Genomic DNA, 19,547 nt, shown 5'->3' with positions numbered 1-19,547 from the left:
CAAAATGAGATTCGAAACCGAAAGCATTTAAAACCATGGCTTGAGTATGTGATATTGCTTTTAATGTCTTGAACGCTTAAAAAAAAAAAAAAAAAAGGTATATTGTTTTGTTTTTCGTGCATTTTGTTTTCGATATAATTAAATGAAACGATATAGCATCGTCAGGAATGAAATAGGGATTGAATTTCTCTGAAATAGGTTAATTGTGGAATACTAGTTAAAATAGTATATATATATAATTGCATAAAAGAACATTTTCGGGGAAGTCCCCACTTTTTAACATTGGATTCCTTTGATTTTGATAAGTATTTTTAAATATTATATTAATTCCTTTAAGATAAATCCTTTTAATTGTTGTATGTAGTATTCAGTATTTTGTTTCAAAAATTTAAATTTTAATTCAGCCGAACTGTAATCCCCCATTTTGTGTAACACTGTTCGAGAAGTGAAAAACAACCCCCATTTAACGGCTTTTCCAGCAGCGATGTTTCACACTGATATAATTTGAGCATTGAAGTTTGGGCAATATAAATTGATATAGTCACCGGGGATAGAATTCTATAAAATTGAAATAAGAATGCTGATACATGTACTGCCAAATTTGGCTCCAAACTTGAAAGATAAAGTCGCCAAAATAGTCATAATATTGAGAAATAAAACTCTGAAGATTACGGCGTCCGCGGGGTTTGGTGAGAAAAATTTGGCGGAAAATCGACAAATGGTACCCGTTCCTAGAACTGTACCAATGTCTTAACTCAAGGAATATAATGGCGTTAAAATTATAAAATTTAAGCTATCTGTTCTGATAAAGAAAAGTTTAGACATTGGCAGGAAGATAGAACAGATCTATGAAATAAATGATGCTATTTAATAAATTGTTAAAATATGGATGAATTAAAAAAAAGAACAAGAATTGTAATATAATTGAAATTTATGAAAAATATGCATTTGCAACTAATAAAATATTGAAGTTCAAAAACTGTTAAAAAAAAAAAAGGAAATAAGCTCTGTTAATGGTACTTTATAATGATTAAAAATATATATACTATTGCACATCAAAACGTTTTATCTTACGTTGATGTTGCTTTTTAAAATGTATTACAATTGATTTATATAAAATATAGTATATAATCTAATATTTTCTTTTTTCTGTTCAATTGAGTATTTTTTGCTTATCTTTACTGGGTTTGGCAGCAAAATATTTTTAAATTTCTTATTTTGATAAGTATGTAATGTCTACTATTTAGTTCTGCACTGTTATTCACTGTGCTATTTATTCATTTAATTTTTTTTCTAAATATGAAGTTTCATTTGTAATGGAACTGATTTAACTACAATTAACCCAATAACTTGCTTACTGAAACTAAACATATTTATTAAGGATGCAAGACTAGAAAATGTAGAATTGTTCAGCATTGTAGTTTCAGAAGAATTATATTCTTGATCTATATTATTAGCATTCATAATATTTTTCATAATTTAAGCAATATTTTCAGAGGGTTATTAAAAACAATTAAAAAAATTTAATGTACTATAATAAATAATTTTCAACTGATAAAAATTGTATATTTTTATTAATTTAATTATATTACAGGAGAGAACATTAATGTTTATAAATAGATACTCTTTTAAAAAATTTCCATCATTGCTTATTTTTGAATTTGAATCTTAATTAATTTAACATTTTAAAAAGTATATTAAAAATGTTTTAAATTATAGCCATATTTATTGTACACTAATTAGACTTATCCTCGTTTTTCAATAATAAAGTAAAATTTCAGATATAATTTTATTAATTTTGACAATTTGAGTTTTTTACAACAGTTATTTATATTGTAAAATAAGCTTAATTTTAAAAAAAATTCTTTAAAAGTATATAGAAGTTAATTTTTGAATTTTAAATTGATGTAAAGTATATTAATCCTGCTATGATGTTTTCAACAGTTATAAGGTTTAAAAAAAATTGCTTTGTTTTTAATTACTTGAAATTATAATTTAATCTAAAAAATCACTCTGAGATGCATATTCCTATTTTCCAAAATATATCTGTAACAAATTACATTGTTCTTAATCTATCAGTCTTTCACCTAGAATATTAACATACATTTGTACTTTCTTATTAATGTTAATAGAAATAGATGGAACATTTCCAGCATTTGTTAAATTTGCAACCTGATTTTGTGGGATAACTTGATTTTTTTTGTCAACTAATTATATTTATCATGACTTACACAAAAAATGTTTACCTATCTAGTTTCATTAAAGTATATAGACAATTCGTATTCTCTTATGCGAGTTACGAATAATTTTATTTGCCGTTTAATTTTAAGGTTCTAATAATTTATGCTGTATTTTTTAAAACTTGCTATTAAAAATTTAGAAATAATTTTAGAGCTTTATCATGTTTTGTTTCTGAAAATTATTTTTTAATAATTGTATTTGATTTCCAATATTTATTCAGTTATGATGGTTTGATAAATGCAATCAATAAATTTTTGTGCTCTGCAATAGTGTTAAAATTTTTTTCATTAATACAATAAAATCTGATGCTTAAAAAAACAAATAAGTAAGTTCTTTATTTCTTTGATGTCTCTTGAATAGAGGTTTGGTTAGCTAAATGGTCTCGTAGCCTTTGAGACACTCTTTCTAAGGGCTCCAAGCATTAGATATTATATTAGGTTCTATTTTACATGCTTTGAATTTATGGTTAATCATTTAATCATCACAGGTCAAGGTTTTTCTTGTGTGTATGCTTAATGTAGCATTTGACTAATTTTTGACGGCTATTTCTATACTTACTTAGTTGCAAGTTAAGATCATAAGATCTTTATTTATCTAATATCAGTTTTTATAAAAAATGACTATTGGATTAGTTTAAGTTATATTATTACAGCAAAATTGCTGCGTAATGAATTTTCAAAATACTTTATGTACTTTTATTTTTATTAGTTTATATTATTGAGGGATTTTTTTGCTTGTCAGAAAATACAACTTGTATTAGTCTGGCTTATGAGTAAATTTCAGGTTATAATTTGATTTTTTTTTTCACCTTCATAATCAGATTAATATTTCTTATTTATCTATTCTTAATTTCAGATTTCCAATATGGTTGAAGTCACAAGATCAAATTTTAACGAAATTTTCCCATCAGTAGAACAATCTATAAAAAATGCTTCTTTTATAGGTATATTTTTACTTTAAAACTGTAAATATTTTGAATAAATACAATTGTTTATGTTTAAATAAGTAATGTTTTTCCTTTTTGAATGCAAGAGTTTTATAGTTTTTATCAGATTTTATAACTAATTTAATGTTCTGCTTTGTAAGTAATGAAATTTAATTTATGAATTGTATTGAACTTTCCATAAAATTTTTTCCATCTTTTACTCAAAAGCTATGTATTACTGTAAAACTTCTCAGGGATTTTTTATTTTTTATTAAAGTGTTTTTAAATGCAGATTATTTAATGAGGTAATACGAATATAAGATTTCTTAAAATGTTTAGTTTATTTGTGAAAAGTCAAGTGTATTAAAAGAAAAAAGATTATTATTAATATTTATATTAGCTTATGGGATTTTATAAAAACTCTTCCGAATAGAACAGTGTGCGAGACAGATAAATCAAAATAGCAAGTGAATAAATTTTTAAATATTAGCCATTTTAAATTTGCTTTATCCTACTTATTTATGAACATAGTTTTTACTAATGTCTTCATGAAGAATTATCATAGATGTAATAATAAGTGAAGTGATTTAGTAGCAGGAATATTTGTTCATGTAACAGATGTTCATTTATTTTTAAAATCTGACAGTTCTTTGTAAATCATTTGAAATTTTATAAATCATAATATAACTCTTAAGGATGGATTCGAGTATCATTGTATAATAAGAAATGCTATTAAATGCTATTACTTTTCATTAAAGTTAGTTTAAATTTGTATAGAATTTCGAGGATATAGTTGAGGGAAAACAGGAATTTAATAGTACCAAGAGTGATCATTTCTTGTAAAAAATTTTAACTGCGATGATTGGGTTAGAATGGGAGGGGGGAGGAATTGAGATGGTGATTTGTTTAAAATTTGTTACAGTATTTGAAAATTTTGTATATATGAAGTATTTATTATATTTTCACTTTAAATTTACTTATAGCTCTATATATTTTTCAATCATCTGTTACTTTTTTTTCTTTTTCTTTCTAGCTATTGATACTGAATTTACTGGCTTACATCTAGGCCCATCAAATGATAACAAGTAAGTACATGTTGTCTGATGGTGTGAAGAAAGTCATTTTACAACTTGTATACATGGAATTTGTGGTTGAATGTTTTTTTTATGATGTCGTTTTCAGACTTTTGAAGTCTTAAATAGTTACATGATTTCTCTTATTTCTGCATGTTTTTAACTTTATGAACATATTATTTTTTAGGTTAATTTTTTATTTTTGTAACTGAAACTATATGTTTTGGCTTATTATGATTCATGACTGCACAAAATCTATATTTGTAATATCATTTAAGTATATACTCATTATTTATAAATACTTTAATGACTAAGTGAATGTAATGAAACCGATAGGAATCTGAGCAATTAAATTTAAAAAAAAGTATTAACATTTTTTGTTTTGTCTTTTAAAAAAATATGAATATTATCTTTAAGTTTTAAAGTAATCTGACTTATTTTTATTTGGTTATTGCTTATTAAATAATTTAAAATAGTCTTGGCTTTAAATCTGCATATTTTATTGATCTTGGAAGATTCCTAAAAGCAGTGATAAATTATATTAATTCATTCCCGTGTCTTTTCATTGAATTATTTTAAAACATAATAAATTGTAAATATTACTATGTGCATTATTAATAGATCTTTCTGAAGTAATTTACTATATGCATTTCAAATATAGTAAATAATATAGTATAATATAATATGGTAATCAAATAATTTAGTATAATGCAAACTTGTTTACAACTTTTAGTATAATGAAAACAAATAATATTGTATAATGCAAACTACTTTTTTTATGAAATATTTTTATTTTATAGTCTTTTTGACAATTTGCGGGAAAGATATACGAAACTCCTGTGTCGAGCAGTTAGCTTCATACCATGTCAGATTGGTAAGTGCCATTTCACTTTAGATTACATAATTTGTAGTTATGAAAATTTGCTTAATATTCATGATTTCCATCTATAAAGTTTTATACTCTGTATTTCTTTTTATAAGTTGAAAATTTTTGGAACCTTTTCTAAACTAAACTTATGGGGATTGCCTTTTTATTGATTTTATTAATCTTGCAAAAATTGCCAATACATTTTCATAGCTATGTGCAAGCAATAAATCCTTAAATATTGGCCAAAAATAGAATTTTTTATTTCTCCATTTTATATTTCTTAACTTTGAAAAGAAATTAATTTTAAGGGAAAGGAGTTGTTTTATTTTGTATGATAGTGCTCATCGCTACTTATTTGTTACATCAAATGGGAATTCACAGAAAAAGGCTGAGTAACCATGCTATTAGATGTGATAACTTGTAGTTTTAAATTTGCTATACAAGAATTTCTCTTTCTACTTGTCTTTCAAACAAAAAATGAAACTAAATGCAACACAGAAAATTAATGAAAAGAAAAATGTGACAACTTTAGAGACTTTTCAGAGTTAAAACATTGTCATTGGCATCTGGCATTTTATGCAAGATTTAATTGAAAAATTTTTCATCCAATTTATTGGCTTGGAAATGTTTCCACTGTCATAATAACAAATTTGAGGAAAAAGAAACCTCTTGGATCATGGATTAAAAATAATTCTTTCAGGCTATAAAGAATGTGTATTTAAACCTCTTATTTACTTAGACAAGTTATTTTCACTGGGAAAAATACATAAACATGATTTGTAATTTTTTCTTTATTTAATTTTATCAAATATTTTCTTGCAGGTCTATCTACATTTACCAAGTGTTTAAATGAAAACAGGTATTACTTGTAAACTATTAAAAAATGCAATTTTTTTAAATATTTATTTCTAATCAGTTAATTTATTTATTGTAATAATAAAAATGAATGCAAGTGTTGATGGTTTGCAGATCAGACTACAAGTCAACTACAGCTTTGAAATTTGGCTCATGTATACCTTTGAGGTTGAGAATGTGCACCAAAGAACAATTTTTTGGAATTTTAATTACAATTCTAAGTAATTAAAAATTAAGCTGAATTCTGAACATTTTTCTTCTCCAACTTTTGACAGTATTACTGCAAAAAAATAAATTTTACTCGATTTTTCAAAATTTTTTTATCATACAAATTTAATAATTGTGCAAATTTTTGATGAATTTTGACGATTTCTGAAAAATACTTTATTTGCATAAATTGAAACAGTTGTCTATTGTTGCTGTTTGATTCACATCGTTTTCTTTGTTCCATCAATTATCTGATCACAAAATTCTTTTCCCATTGTTGAAAATTAAAGAATTATTCTGCTTAATATCTGTGTTGTGTACCACATGAATAAAAGTGAGTTACAATATTGTGAAATTTAGAAGAAAGATGAACTGGATGTTTATATTTTCAATAGCCCAGTGTTGTCATGGGGATTGATTTCCATTAAAAAGGTTCATGTACACTATGAAAGGAACATAACTCAATTAAAATAAGTTGGCTGTAATGTCTAGCAATTTGGCAGAATGGGCATGAAATAATATCTAAATGACTTATCTGAAATTAAAAATGGCAATATCCCTGGTGAATCAGTTAGTTGCCAATAGCGACTAGTCATTAATAAAGATATTCATCAATTTTCATTGAGCACTTTATTTTTTATTAACTTATTGCTTTAATATTTGTAAAGTTGCATTTTAATCAAATTAAAATGATGCGTTTTACGTGAATTACTATATAAAACATTATATGAATTCTTTGAATATATTAAAATGCTCTAGTGTGAATTTATTTGTATTAATCGTTTCATTTTTTTCTGTAACTTTTTTTGATACTTTAGAGGAAATATTCGACTAATAAACGGTATTTTCAGGTTCCATTTAGTCCTCTGTAGAGTTTAAAATGACAGTAATTTTATAGCTATTAAAAATTCTGTATATCTAGCAAATGTGAGTTTTAGAAATGTAAGCATGGGTTTATTCATCCAATTAATATTAAAGAATTTTACGAATATATTTTTCAGTATCCATGTCATATTTTATAATTTATATTGGCCCCTAAATGTTCTTAATCTGTTTCTTAAAGTGTGCTTATCCCTGATTTAATGCAATGTCTATTTATAATTCTTTATTGCCAAATTTTTTGGAATATTTTTATAATATTTCAAAAAAACGATGCAAAGAATGTTTTGTCAAAATTTTAATTATCTCAGGAATGAAGCAATTATTTATATTAAGCCTGTTTCTAAATGAAATTATTTGTTATAAGTACTTTAGACTCAATTGAATTTGTATGGAATTTAGGGAGGGATAATTTAACAAAGCAATGAAATCATTTCTGAAAAATTGTGAAAACATTAATTCTATTATAATGATTCTATATTGTAATTCATTCTTTAATTAAAAGAGGCAAAAAGAAAGTTTATCCTTTTCCCTATTGCAGAATTCTGCAAGAGCTGAAAATTACTGCTCTAATTTTGAGCTCATCATGTGCTAACATTTGTGGCAGTGCAAAAATTACCAGACATACAAATTTATTATCCTTGTTTTTTCATACTTCTTTATTCATTCATAGTTATTTTAAAGATTTTATTTTTGCTTAATTTTTTTCAGTTATTCTGTTGAAACTTTTGTATTTTACATTCGTCCTTGTATGGTTGGTAGTATTGACAGGATATTTATGTGCCAAGTTAGTATTTTTTACTGTATTTTTCAATAAATATATATTATAAGCATTTTTTACTTCAAGATTTTCAAAATTGATTAGAAAAATAAAAGTATAAACTATTGATTTTATGCATATTTTCTTCATATTTTTAAAAATATTTTTACACTTTTAAATAATTGAAATTCTCATGCATATTTTAAATTTCGATTTTATATATTGTTATGGAAAATCACCAGAAGTCCATTGGTCTGCTGCAATGTGTATAGGGTAAAAAAAAAATCCAAAAGACATTGACAACTCACTATGCTTTATTCTACTTGATAACACACACTCAAACAAAAATAGTTAAAAAAACAAACACAATAACAATAATACACAAGCAACAAATTGATGTAAACAAGCATAATTGCACATGTTACTTTCCATTGACTATTTACTTGAGCTAAACTCAGTTGCTATCTCACTATTGATTAATAATGAGTCACTTCAGCTTTATCTCTGGACTTTTTATGGTTTCTGTGACAAGGCAAAGAAGGTCCTAGGAAGATCGCCATAATTTTCATCCTAATGAAGTTATTACCAAGATTCTTGAAGATTCTGGAATCATTAATTTTGTCCCTAAATGGTTTTGAAATTTGTCATAAAATAAGGGAGCATTGACTTGGCACATCTGGTATTCTCTCTGGATTATCTATAAAATTGCCTTCTTTGCCATAGAATGACTGCACTAGCAAGTAACATTTCATATTCATAATATTGTAGATTATATATATATAAATATTTAGTGCCAGGAGCATGGTGCAACATAACCAAATATGGCTTTTTTATGTGAAAGAAAAATCTTAAAATAAAACCTCCTATAAATGTTATTGAAATTAACAAGAATAAAATCTTTACTAAAGAATTTGTGGTGCCACTGTCAGATTTTACCGTATATTGTTTGTCTCGAGTATTTTAAAAATGTAGTTTTGAAAATCAGTTGTGTTAAATTATTCAATTTGCTGAAAAATGAACATTTCTTAGTTTTTGAGATACTTTATAAACCTTGAAAGTACTTTGATGTTTTATACAGATTATCTAATTCTAAAAAGTTTGGTTTTTTAACTATCTCTGCTGATAGTTAAACTTTTAAAGTATACAGATTAATTTTTGATAAGTAAATGAATCTTTGTATTCCAGATCTTATTATTTTTTAAAGATTTACTAATAATTATTTGATTTAGAACCAACTAATAATCTGGAATAGAAGATTTGGCTCTGCTGTTTGAAGGGCTAAAAGATTTAATTTATGATAGTGCTTATCATCTGTTTTTTGGTTGAATAAATTATTGTATAATATTGCATAATATTATATTACAATGATTACATTTGCAGAAGTTGTATTACTTGGGTTATTATTTGTTTGTACTCTTTTCTTTGTAGCTTTTTTTTTTTTTAGCCTGATTTGTATTCCCGATTTATTTATCCTCTTTCTTTATCATAAATTGATGTTTTTTTTTTTCTTGCAGGCTTCTGCATTGGACTTTCTGAGTGGATATAACTTTGATTTTAATAAGGTAATAATCTAGTTAGAGTTCTTGTATTTTTATGTATTCAAATGGAAAGTTTATGAAATTGTCGATCTCAATTCCAGATTTAGACATGTGTATCATTTTAACAATTACAAAAAGTTTGGAGATCTAATTGAGTAATATTATGAATAAAACTAAATAATAGTAATGTTTTATAAACTTTTATTAAATTTTTCAAACTTTATGTTACAGAATTTTTTTCTATAAACCATTGAACAATATTCTTTCTCTCTGTGTGTAATGCATCTTGTTATGCAAATGTATATTTAGGGAATTGCAAATTTATCAGCCAAAATGAATAATGTCAATTCTTTTTTGGTCAAAATTCTATTATAAATTTCAAAATACTAGTTGTTTTTATTCCAAAATTTCGTTGATGTTAGGAGAGAATGAAATCAATATTAATTATAAAGGGTAAAGAAATGCTGAGTAGTTTAGTATTCAGGCACATAAAGAGATGATTATGGATTTGTTGATATTTACTAATTCAGACAGTCATCTTTCTGTAATTATGTTTATTATTTGATTTGCGTGTAATTTATGATTGGGTAATTGCTTAAAATATTTTTAATATTGTAATAATAGTTGATTTTATTGTGTAGTAATATAATTTATGCTCAATTAGAATTGATAAGTGATTTTTAAATATTTTCCCAATTTTTTGCTGATTTTTAAATTGAAATAACGATTAATCTTTGATCATTACTGCATAGACGGATAGAAAATATGTATCGTATTAAACATCTATTTGCAAATATTAATTTGAAATTTGTTAATAAGTGACTGAATAAATTGCAGCCATTAATTTCAAGGGAAAAGCTCCAATATTATGTATTTATTTTTCTGCTACAAATATTAGAATATTTAAAATCTCAGATAATATCTAGAATGACTTGTGAATTAAACTGGAATTGTTGAATTGTTTGTAACTAAAAATTTCTTTCTTGAAGAATTTTTTTTTCTAGCTGTGTTGAATATACGGGGTGACTTTGATCTAATCTACCAAAAAAAAAATTGTTACTTTTTTTATTTAACTTTCAAATTTACTTTTCTGAACCTAAGTAAAACAGACTTAAGGTATATAGGAAATTAAAAATAGGAGTGTCAAGTCCTTATAAAATACCGATTTCAGTAATCATTTTCTCTTGAACGAGTTTGCAATGTTCTGTTTTATTGCAAACTCGTTTGAAAGCTAGTGGAATACGAAAAGAATTTGGTAAATTTGACTTATTGCAGCTAGAACAGTGTTTGTAGTATTTATCATTACAAATTTTGACGATTCTATTTTATTTTTTGCCAGTATTTTGCTACTTGTAGACCAATTTTAATCTATGTATCCTGATAAAAATGGTGTCGTCTTGCAGATTTTTCTTCTTTTTTTAAAAATATGTGCTAATTTTATGTGTAGATCTGTTTAAAACATTTTAGGCTACATTTTTCTTGATTGCTTATTTAATCACTTTATCTCCCATAACTTGGAAGAAGCAAGCAATAGGATAGGGCTGCTATATTGTTTTATGACATGCATGGGTCCTGTCCATTTGACAGATTAGATTAAACTTGCCCTGTATATACTTTATTGAATATCTTATACTTTTTAAATTCTTAACATTAATTGGGAGTCATAAATCAACACGAATTGTGGGAAGAATTTTTCTTCTTAAAATCTAACGCATTGTTAATTTTATTTTTAAAATTTTTTAAAAACCTTTTAACCATATCACAATGAAAAGATAAAATGGTGGGGACTCGGTGATATTCACATCTTCAGAACTAGTAGGTTCCTAGTCTTATATCTGAAATCTGACATGCATTAGATTTATACTGAATAATATATACTTACTGCTAGTGTTGTGTAGAAGTTAAGAGAGGAGATGCTACTTTGGATTTTGATATCGTCTGACCTTGGTTCAGAATTTATTTTGGTTCAACTTGACTTTGATTCAAAATAGTCCTCTTGTAGTTTTGAAATGGGACATTAATCTAGTTAATTTTTTCACCAATTTTTTTTATCCCATTTGTTTGTTACAAAATGATGTATTAAAATAAAATTTTGAATAAGATACATTTGAATTTCTTTAAATATTCTTAAGACTGTATTTTACATTATGATGCTAACAAAAATAAAAGTACTGAGGTTAGATATTAAATAGAAATTGAGAAGTTTTTCAAAACTTTCCTGGATTTTATTGCGAATTAAACTTTGATCTGTTATTTACAAAGAGAACTGAATGAAAGAAAATGAATAACTATTGCTTTGGAGTTTTTATTTTATTATGTGATGAAATGAAATTTTTAAACCTTAATTCCGTTATTGAATTTTTGTTTTTTAAATTTTAGTTTATTCAGGAAGGAATCCCATACTTAAATGAAAATGAAGAGATACAAGTTCGTCAGAAGCTTGAAGATGGAACAATATGTTTGCCCCATGAAAAGTATAAATTATACATGATTTATAAAATGTGTACTTTTATATGCAATTTAGACCATCTTCTGAATATAATTGTGAATGTAACTGCTTTTGCAGGACATTACTGAAAATTTTCTAATTTCCCATTTTTTATAAAATTGCCTTTTGAAGTAAAAGTACTTTACTGTGTAACAAATTGGGATATGTTCAATTTTGCATAGAAACAAACATTCTTGAAAGTTTTGATTAGTAAAGTTTTAATTGAATTCAGTTTAATTTAATATCTTAGAAATATAGTAAGTAGTTAGAAATTCAGTAAAAGTAGTTGTAAGAGTAAATATTTTTAGCTTCTGTTATTAAATCATCGCTGTTTTTCAAATAATTGAGTTATTCTTTCTTGGCATTTTGACTTGCATTTTACAATATATACTTTTCATGACTGATTTTGTGGATGAAAACAAATGGGACATGCCAATATATGCTTCTGTTTAAATTCCATTAGTTTAACCATGAATGCAATTTCTCTTTAAAATACAAATTATTTCTTTTGTTCCAATTAGTTATAGCTAATTATAATTACTGTCAATTTAAAATTACTGTAATCCAAATGAGACACTCCCATCACAGGTAGAGATTAGAATTTTCTGTAGAAGTTTCTGATTATAAAATTACACATAAGATTGGATTGTGTGTGAATCACCCAAGATGAATTTTGTTATTTAATAATTCAAACATTAGATTTGCTTATTAAATGTTGTAACATTTTATCATAAGTTCTCGGTAACTGAACCCATTTTACTATTCTGAAAAGATACTAAAAATCAAAGCCACTAATCCTTTGAGTCTGCAGAAATTTGTACGATTTTTCTAAAAGTATATACAAGTTTATGTAACTTTATCTGACTTGTAAAGATTTTGATATTATGCATTTAAGAACAAGAAATATTTATTATTCATGTTTGTAATTAAAATGTAGTTGTGAAAATCTTATTAATGAAATTTTAGTTAGTCAAATCAGAAAAGCACTAGTGACATTGCATTTCAGTGTAACTTAAATAAATGGTCAAAACTTTTAAGTTTGCATGGTGTAATAATATATAATTAGAAATGTATGTTGCATAGACTATCGGAACATTAAATGTTGAGAAAATCTGAAATTGCTACTCTTACTTCTCATTTTTTAAAAATTCTTTATTCTCTAAATTTTTTCAATAATTTTGTTTTATAATTATGTGCAAAAGCCACTTCTTTCTTACTACACACATCTAATTCCTTTATTTTTTGAAGGTATAATTTATTTATATAATTTTTGTTTGACAGAAAATCAAATATATTTCATTACTTTTTTAGATCAGTATTTAAGCTTTAGTTTGCCATGGAATAAAATTAAACATAAATATTGTTATCATTTTGTGTAGTTAAAATTTTCATTTGAGGTTGAATGCCACAACTTTCATTTATTAAAAATTATATATATTTTTTACTTTTTATACCATTGTGTTTTTAATTTGATATGTTGCTGCTTGTTAAGGTTTTCTGATTTTGTTTTCACAATTTTGTACATAGTTTAAAGCTGTACTGTTTAGTTTCAAAGTAAAAACATAAAAATTAACAATATGATAGATATTTAATTTAGGTTCTCGGTCAGTGAAACTCTTCCTTACTATTTTTTTAAATAAAATAAATCACTAGAAAAACTTTTCAAATTAAATGTTTGTATTTATATATGGAAAATGAAATTCAAGAATTAAATAATTACAAATTCTTTGCAAATAAAATGTTTAGAAATACTTTTTTCACAAAACCTCAAATGTGTGATTTGCCATTTTTTTCCTTATCTAAAATAACAAGTCAAATTTCAAAAGAAATCTACAGAATACAGATCAAATCGAATTTATTTTGAATATTAAGCTTATTAGTTAAACGTGCTGGTAGATAATAACATTTTGTGCTTCATAAAACAAGATATTGCTGAAAAAGGTTAACTGTTTTATTGCAATTGTCTTTTGCTATTTAGGAAAGAAGTAATTATTTTCTCTAGTTTTTGTTTCATTTTTTCCTACTTTTTATTTAAAGAAAATATTTGTCTGTTTCATATTTGTTTTACAAATGAGGAAAGATTAATTTAAACTTTTTAATAAATAACCAGATATTTCATCTTTTATCTACATATGAATGAAGTAAAAATGCATCTTAATGAAAACAATATTACTTCTGTGTTATTTGGCGTAATTTATAAGTGTAATGATAAAATAAGTACACAAAACTGCATTATACTTTTTAAATGTGAAAAAGCATGTGTACTTTTTTCTTTTGGAGCATATCTCAATTTTTGAAAAATTGTTCATTTTTCTACATTTTTTTTTTTTTGCTTGTAACATAATAAATCAGTGTATATAGTGTTAATTTTTGTCTATTATCAGGTTTAAATATTTAAAATGCTACTTTAAAAAGTAATTTGAATACAATTTAAAAATTTATTAAAAATAACTGTCGAAAGGTCAGTGGAAATGTAAAATTGTAAGACAATCTTTAAAAAAATTAAATTACTTGAAAATTAAATCTTTACTTCAGGTGATAAAATCTCTAACTTTGATAACAATTAAAAAGCTCTTTAGAGGTTGATTGGACTAAGTTTGTATATCACGTATATCAGAATACACTTTTATAAGACCGTGGAATCATTTTTTAAGCAAATTATTTTTTTCATCTTTGTATTCAGGTATTTAAATATAGATGGTCAAATTCCTCTTTTTAAACTTGTTCCTTGTGGAATTTTATTTTGAATTCTTTTACCAATGATAGAATACATTAGCAAGTGCATTTCTTAAATATATTAAAGAAATTCTTTTGACCTTGTTAATGTTTCATGATATTTGTGCTCAAAATTTGAAAATCTGTTATGTTTGGATTTAAATACAAATCAGAATGTTGAAATCTTCCCTTTTTTAAGAAAGAGTAATATCTTAAAAATAAACCTTGAACCTCTAATCTTGGTGTTGGATGCTTTACCATTTGAGTGAAAGAGTCTTGCTATTGATAGATTCTTTTTGTTCCAACATGGAATAGAATTCATCACTGAACTCGAATTTTCATAGCATATAAATTATTGAATTTGCATTTATTTATATAAGTGTTTTTAATGCTTTTGCAAAGTGTTTCGACGACCTATTTTGTTTGAATTTCTGTATATGTATTTCATTTTTATTACATTGTTTAGCTGTCTCTGTGTATCAGCAGACAAATTTAAATCTCTAATGTGCAGTTGAAATATGGTTTTTAATCAGGAAATTATACTGAATTGGCATGAAACCTTTGCTACAATTTTTCTTCTATGGCAGAATGTTTAAGTCAAGATTGAAAAAAAAGTCATTTAGATTTGTATAGCTTACAGATGAAATTGGCATTGCAACAATGCAAATAAAATTGAATATGCAGTTGAGCTAGATTCCTTATTATATTAATTTACAAAACTAGTTGACGCTGATCTTTTATTTTTATATGCTTTTTACTTTTTTGCAGATTACAAGATCCAAGACATCAAGTGAAACTAAATGATGTAATTGACAGAACATTTAAAAAAACTAAAAACAAGCCTGACATTTCAAAAGAACGAATAACTCTTCCCATTGATAGAAGTGAGAATGAATTTTTAAACATTTATATCGATTATTTGTGAAAAATAAATAAAGAATGAATGAAAATTTAAACTATATGCAATTTTATAGATACCTTTACTAGTTGATAATGAAATGAAATTAAACATATATTTCAGAAAAGAAAAATAAACTTCTAAGAAATTTTAAACAAAATTTTCTATAAGTTTTGAAAATAAATTAAAAACTGTTTGTTACAATTCATTTTCTTCTTTAAAAACATATTTAAATTGAAATGAAAGGAACTTCAATAATTTTAGATTTATTTTAATTTCTTAATGTTTTATAGATCTGTTTGACAGAAATGCTTGCAGTTTATTTGATCTTGTTGAATTCTCATGTTTAAGTATTGGTGTTCAGTGCTATTTTTGAGATATAATATAATATAATGTAATGTAATATGGTTGATAAAGTTATATCTCGGATATGGGAATGAGAGACTTCCACCCTGCATCTGATTGGTTCTTGATGGAAATGAAAGGGGTTTTAAACCTCCTACTATTGACCTCCTATGGGATGTGTTATACCACGGTTATTGATGACTCTTAGGACTTAACTATAGTTTTGGACTATGTGGTTGTGGTCTTCCTATCATTCTATTTCTCTAAATACTTTAAGGCAGGATTGAATAGCCATGTTTGGTTATGGTTGTTAATGATTCAAAATTGTAATTCTTCAAACATAAATGCTTCTTTTTGGTTTTATTTTACTTTTAAGGTAACTGTATTCTGAATAAAAAATACATAATATCAGGCAGTTATAAATTTTCTTAGTTGCAACACTCGGATTTTTTTCCACATGTATTGGGGAACTTTCCCCTTCATTGATGTTTTTGCCACAGGGCCTCATATTAAACTAATTCCATTTGCTGGTGAACATTTTCAATGATACTATTTGAGCTATTTATTTCTCTTGCATCTCTTGCAATTATCTCAAGCTTTATAAATTTTGTCAAACCATGACTTATTAACATTGCTTTTTTAAATGAAATGGGGAAAAGCTTGTTAAATTTTTTTTCATGCTACTTTTTCTGTCAATAGCTTCTGAATAATCAAAATCCTAATGCATTGTCATATTTCATTTGTACTGATAGAGAAAAGTGAAAGATACATTTTAAAAAGACCCCCCCCCTTCTTCATAATTGAACAAAAGTGATTTAATACTATCTTGTATTCAGAAATTGTGAGCTATTCTTTATGTTGATCATTAGTTATCTGCAAATGGTTGGTTGGCAGATGCTGGGGGTCCTGTTTTCTTGTCTTCTGAATGTCTTGAGAGTGGACTCTTGATATAATGGATTTGGTCCTAAACTTTTATGCTTGGCCTCATGGAAATTGGATAAATCCACTTGAATATTTTTAAAAACCTTCTTGTCTCGGTAGTGTACAATTGTTTCTTCAAAGTCATTAGATGAATTTTGTAATAGAGTATGGGTGTTATTGTTTAAAATATTTTCCAAGTACTTATTTCTATTTTCTATACCTCCAAATGTTAACTCTTTATTTATGTAGCAAAATGATTATCATTTGAAGATCAATGGTAATTTCATTCTTGTTGCTGAGCTGCAAGTGATGTAGATTTTTTTCTCTTATTTTTCTTTTGTTAGAATTGCCTCTTCTTGGTATATTTTATCAATTAAATTTTAGTTGTCTTGCTTTTACATTTGTTTAAAGAAGACCACTCCGTTATAATATTTTTCACATTAACTTCATTTTATTCAATTTTTCGGAAAAAGATGGATAATTTTTCAAAGAGAAATTTTAAATAGAATCTCCTTTTCTACTACTCATCTACTACTTTACTATATTAAAAATTTGAATGGGTAGAGAAAGAACAGAAAAGTACTTTCTCGTTATTGTTAGATATCTAATAAAATATTTTTACTGCTAGATTAAATTGCCTATTGACATGGTAGTGTAATTAGTACAATAGTGATTATTTTTTTTATTGTGAATATTGCCTCAAAGTTTGAACATAAAATGAAATCATTCTGCTTCCATTCTGTTTCATGAGATTGTTAATTTATTTTCATAATTTGTTAAATCTTTTCAAAATCTTAATTTTTTTGAAAAATATATGTACTTTGTTTTTAGCTCTTTCATTTAAGTTTTGATTGTAAAATTTTCATAAATGATCATATTATATACAATATTATTGCTACTATTATTTTTATCATTTTTTTTAACATTTTTTTTCTTAGGATCGCATGTGTATTTCCAGTTGAATGAAATTAGACGTAAATTTCCAAAATGTTGGGCATATGTTGAGAATGATTTGGTATGTAAACTGTTAATTCATTATATTTCTAATCTGACTTTCTATGGGAAAATAATTCTTTAATATCAATTTCATGGTTTTCAGATTTGCACATAGATTTTCATAATACTATAGTTAATGGCAATTCATATTGTTATATAGAAAGTCGAGAGTAGCCATTTTTTTCTTAAAATGATGTAGTATTTATTCCTCTACATTTTGTTTTTCTATAGAACTCCATGAAAGTAAGCTACTTTTTTTAATACTAGTTTCAATGAATTCCAGATCTTTTAAAAGTATTTTAAAATGTGAATGAATTACGCCATTTCATATTGAAGAAATCAAGAGTACCATGCAAGTAATTAGGCAAAACATCTCCCATCAGTTATGTACAGTGCATGTATGTAGATATGATTACAAGTATTGAAAACTTTCCATTGCAGAGAAAAGATTTCGCTTTTTCTTTGATTATGAAGGTATTATTTATTGAAATGGAATGTCTTGTATTATCGTTCAGTCATCTAATAATAATTTTTTTTTCTGTTTTTCTTTTTTTCTCTCTGTGTATGTTAATGATTTTGCACTCCAGACCATTTGACATTCTGCTAGAAAATTCGGTTCATGTATAATTTGAAGGTTAGAATAATGGAAGTGATTATGTTATGTAATTTTGTTTTTTAAAAAAATTTTAAATAATAAAATATTGAGGAAAATTTTGGTATTTACCACAACAACTTCTGAAAATAATATATAACAAGTTTTGTATTTTTAAAAAATTAAAACAAATCTTTCCAAGGATGCTAATTTTTTTTGCTGTTTAATTTTTTTTTATTTTTTAAAAAGCACTTTAAGCATATTTTACAGCACTGTATTTCATTGTCAAAGTGAAATTGTTTTCTCTGTTTTTGCTAATATTTCACATTGGCTTTTTTCTGTTGTTGATGATTAGGTATGAAGATTCAGTTTATTTTTATATATTGAGTAGCCTTCAGTATAAGCCAAACCTTTAATAATGTTTAAAGTTTTTTATTGTGCTTGCAGTTTAACTTCAGAATCAATCATTAGTGAAAATTTTTTCCAAGCACTACTACTCTTTACTGTGATATAATTGTATGTATAAAGATATAGATAGAAAATTAAGTTAACACATAAAACAATGGACATAATGTTGGAAGACTACAAAAGTAGTATGATTTTTATGTTTATCAAAATCTGAAGTTTAAAAATATTTTGTTGTGGAAGACCAAATAGTTATTTGAATTTTTTCATCTGTTAATCCTATTGAACCCACTTCTTGTGAAAGAATTATTTCAGTATAATTCTTCATAATTATAAAATTGTCGTTTTGTTAAATGTGTGAAAAGAATATTTCAGAATTCAAATCAACTTACTGCTGTAAAAAGAGCAATAAAAGATATATATAAAAATCGAATGTAGTTTGTATTTTGTTTGTGGCATTTCAATTCTATATTTTCTTCATTTACAGATAGTTATAAAAGCAGTTTCTCCTGAAGAAAGGAAAAAATTAGAAGAATGTAAAGCTGAAGAACAAGAAAAGTGAAACTTTATTAACTAAAATAATTTGATTTGTATCTATTGAAATTTTAACTTCAAGAACATAATGATTCTTTTTTTTTTTTTTTTTTTTTTTTGTAGGGTTCTAGATTATTTTCTTGGTTTTACAAAAGTTTTTAGATTGCTTAAAAAGTGCCAAAAAGTAAGTTTCTTTTATTTTTAAATTTTTTATAAAATATTAGATGTAACCAGTGATACACAGATACGAAGACATTTTTTTAAAAAGACTACTTATTCTATTCTAGCTATTATGGCTGGTGTTAAT

General features: G+C 25.2%; 1 protein-coding gene across 4 annotated transcripts in view; it reads left to right on the top strand.

The window, feature by feature from the left end:
- Positions 1-23: 23 nt before the first annotated feature.
- LOC129966836 (poly(A)-specific ribonuclease PNLDC1-like) overlaps positions 24-19,547 on the top strand; it is a 66,216-nt gene continuing 46,692 nt past the window's right edge. The window contains exons 1-12 of one of the 4 annotated variants that reach the window (XM_056081423.1): positions 24-44; positions 3,097-3,184; positions 4,200-4,251; positions 5,040-5,113; positions 5,930-5,966; positions 7,760-7,835; positions 9,323-9,370; positions 11,726-11,820; positions 15,318-15,433; positions 17,652-17,728; positions 19,194-19,264; positions 19,364-19,424. In XM_056081423.1, the coding sequence (XP_055937398.1) occupies positions 3,106-3,184; positions 4,200-4,251; positions 5,040-5,113; positions 5,930-5,966; positions 7,760-7,835; positions 9,323-9,370; positions 11,726-11,820; positions 15,318-15,433; positions 17,652-17,728; positions 19,194-19,264; positions 19,364-19,424 (786 nt within the window). In that variant the 5' untranslated portion in view covers positions 24-44; positions 3,097-3,105. Of the gene's footprint in view, positions 98-3,095; positions 3,185-4,199; positions 4,252-5,039; positions 5,114-5,929; positions 5,967-7,759; positions 7,836-9,322; positions 9,371-11,725; positions 11,821-15,317; positions 15,434-17,651; positions 17,729-19,193; positions 19,265-19,363; positions 19,425-19,547 lie in introns of those variants that run through there. The other 3 variants (XM_056081420.1, XM_056081421.1, XM_056081424.1) reach the window with 3 other exon arrangements.

Source organism: Argiope bruennichi, chromosome 4, assembly GCF_947563725.1.
Source record: "Argiope bruennichi chromosome 4, qqArgBrue1.1, whole genome shotgun sequence".
NCBI lineage: Eukaryota > Metazoa > Arthropoda > Arachnida > Araneae > Araneidae > Argiope > Argiope bruennichi.
The sequence above is the reverse complement of the archived record's forward strand: the minus strand, read 5'-3'. Positions and strand labels throughout refer to the sequence as shown.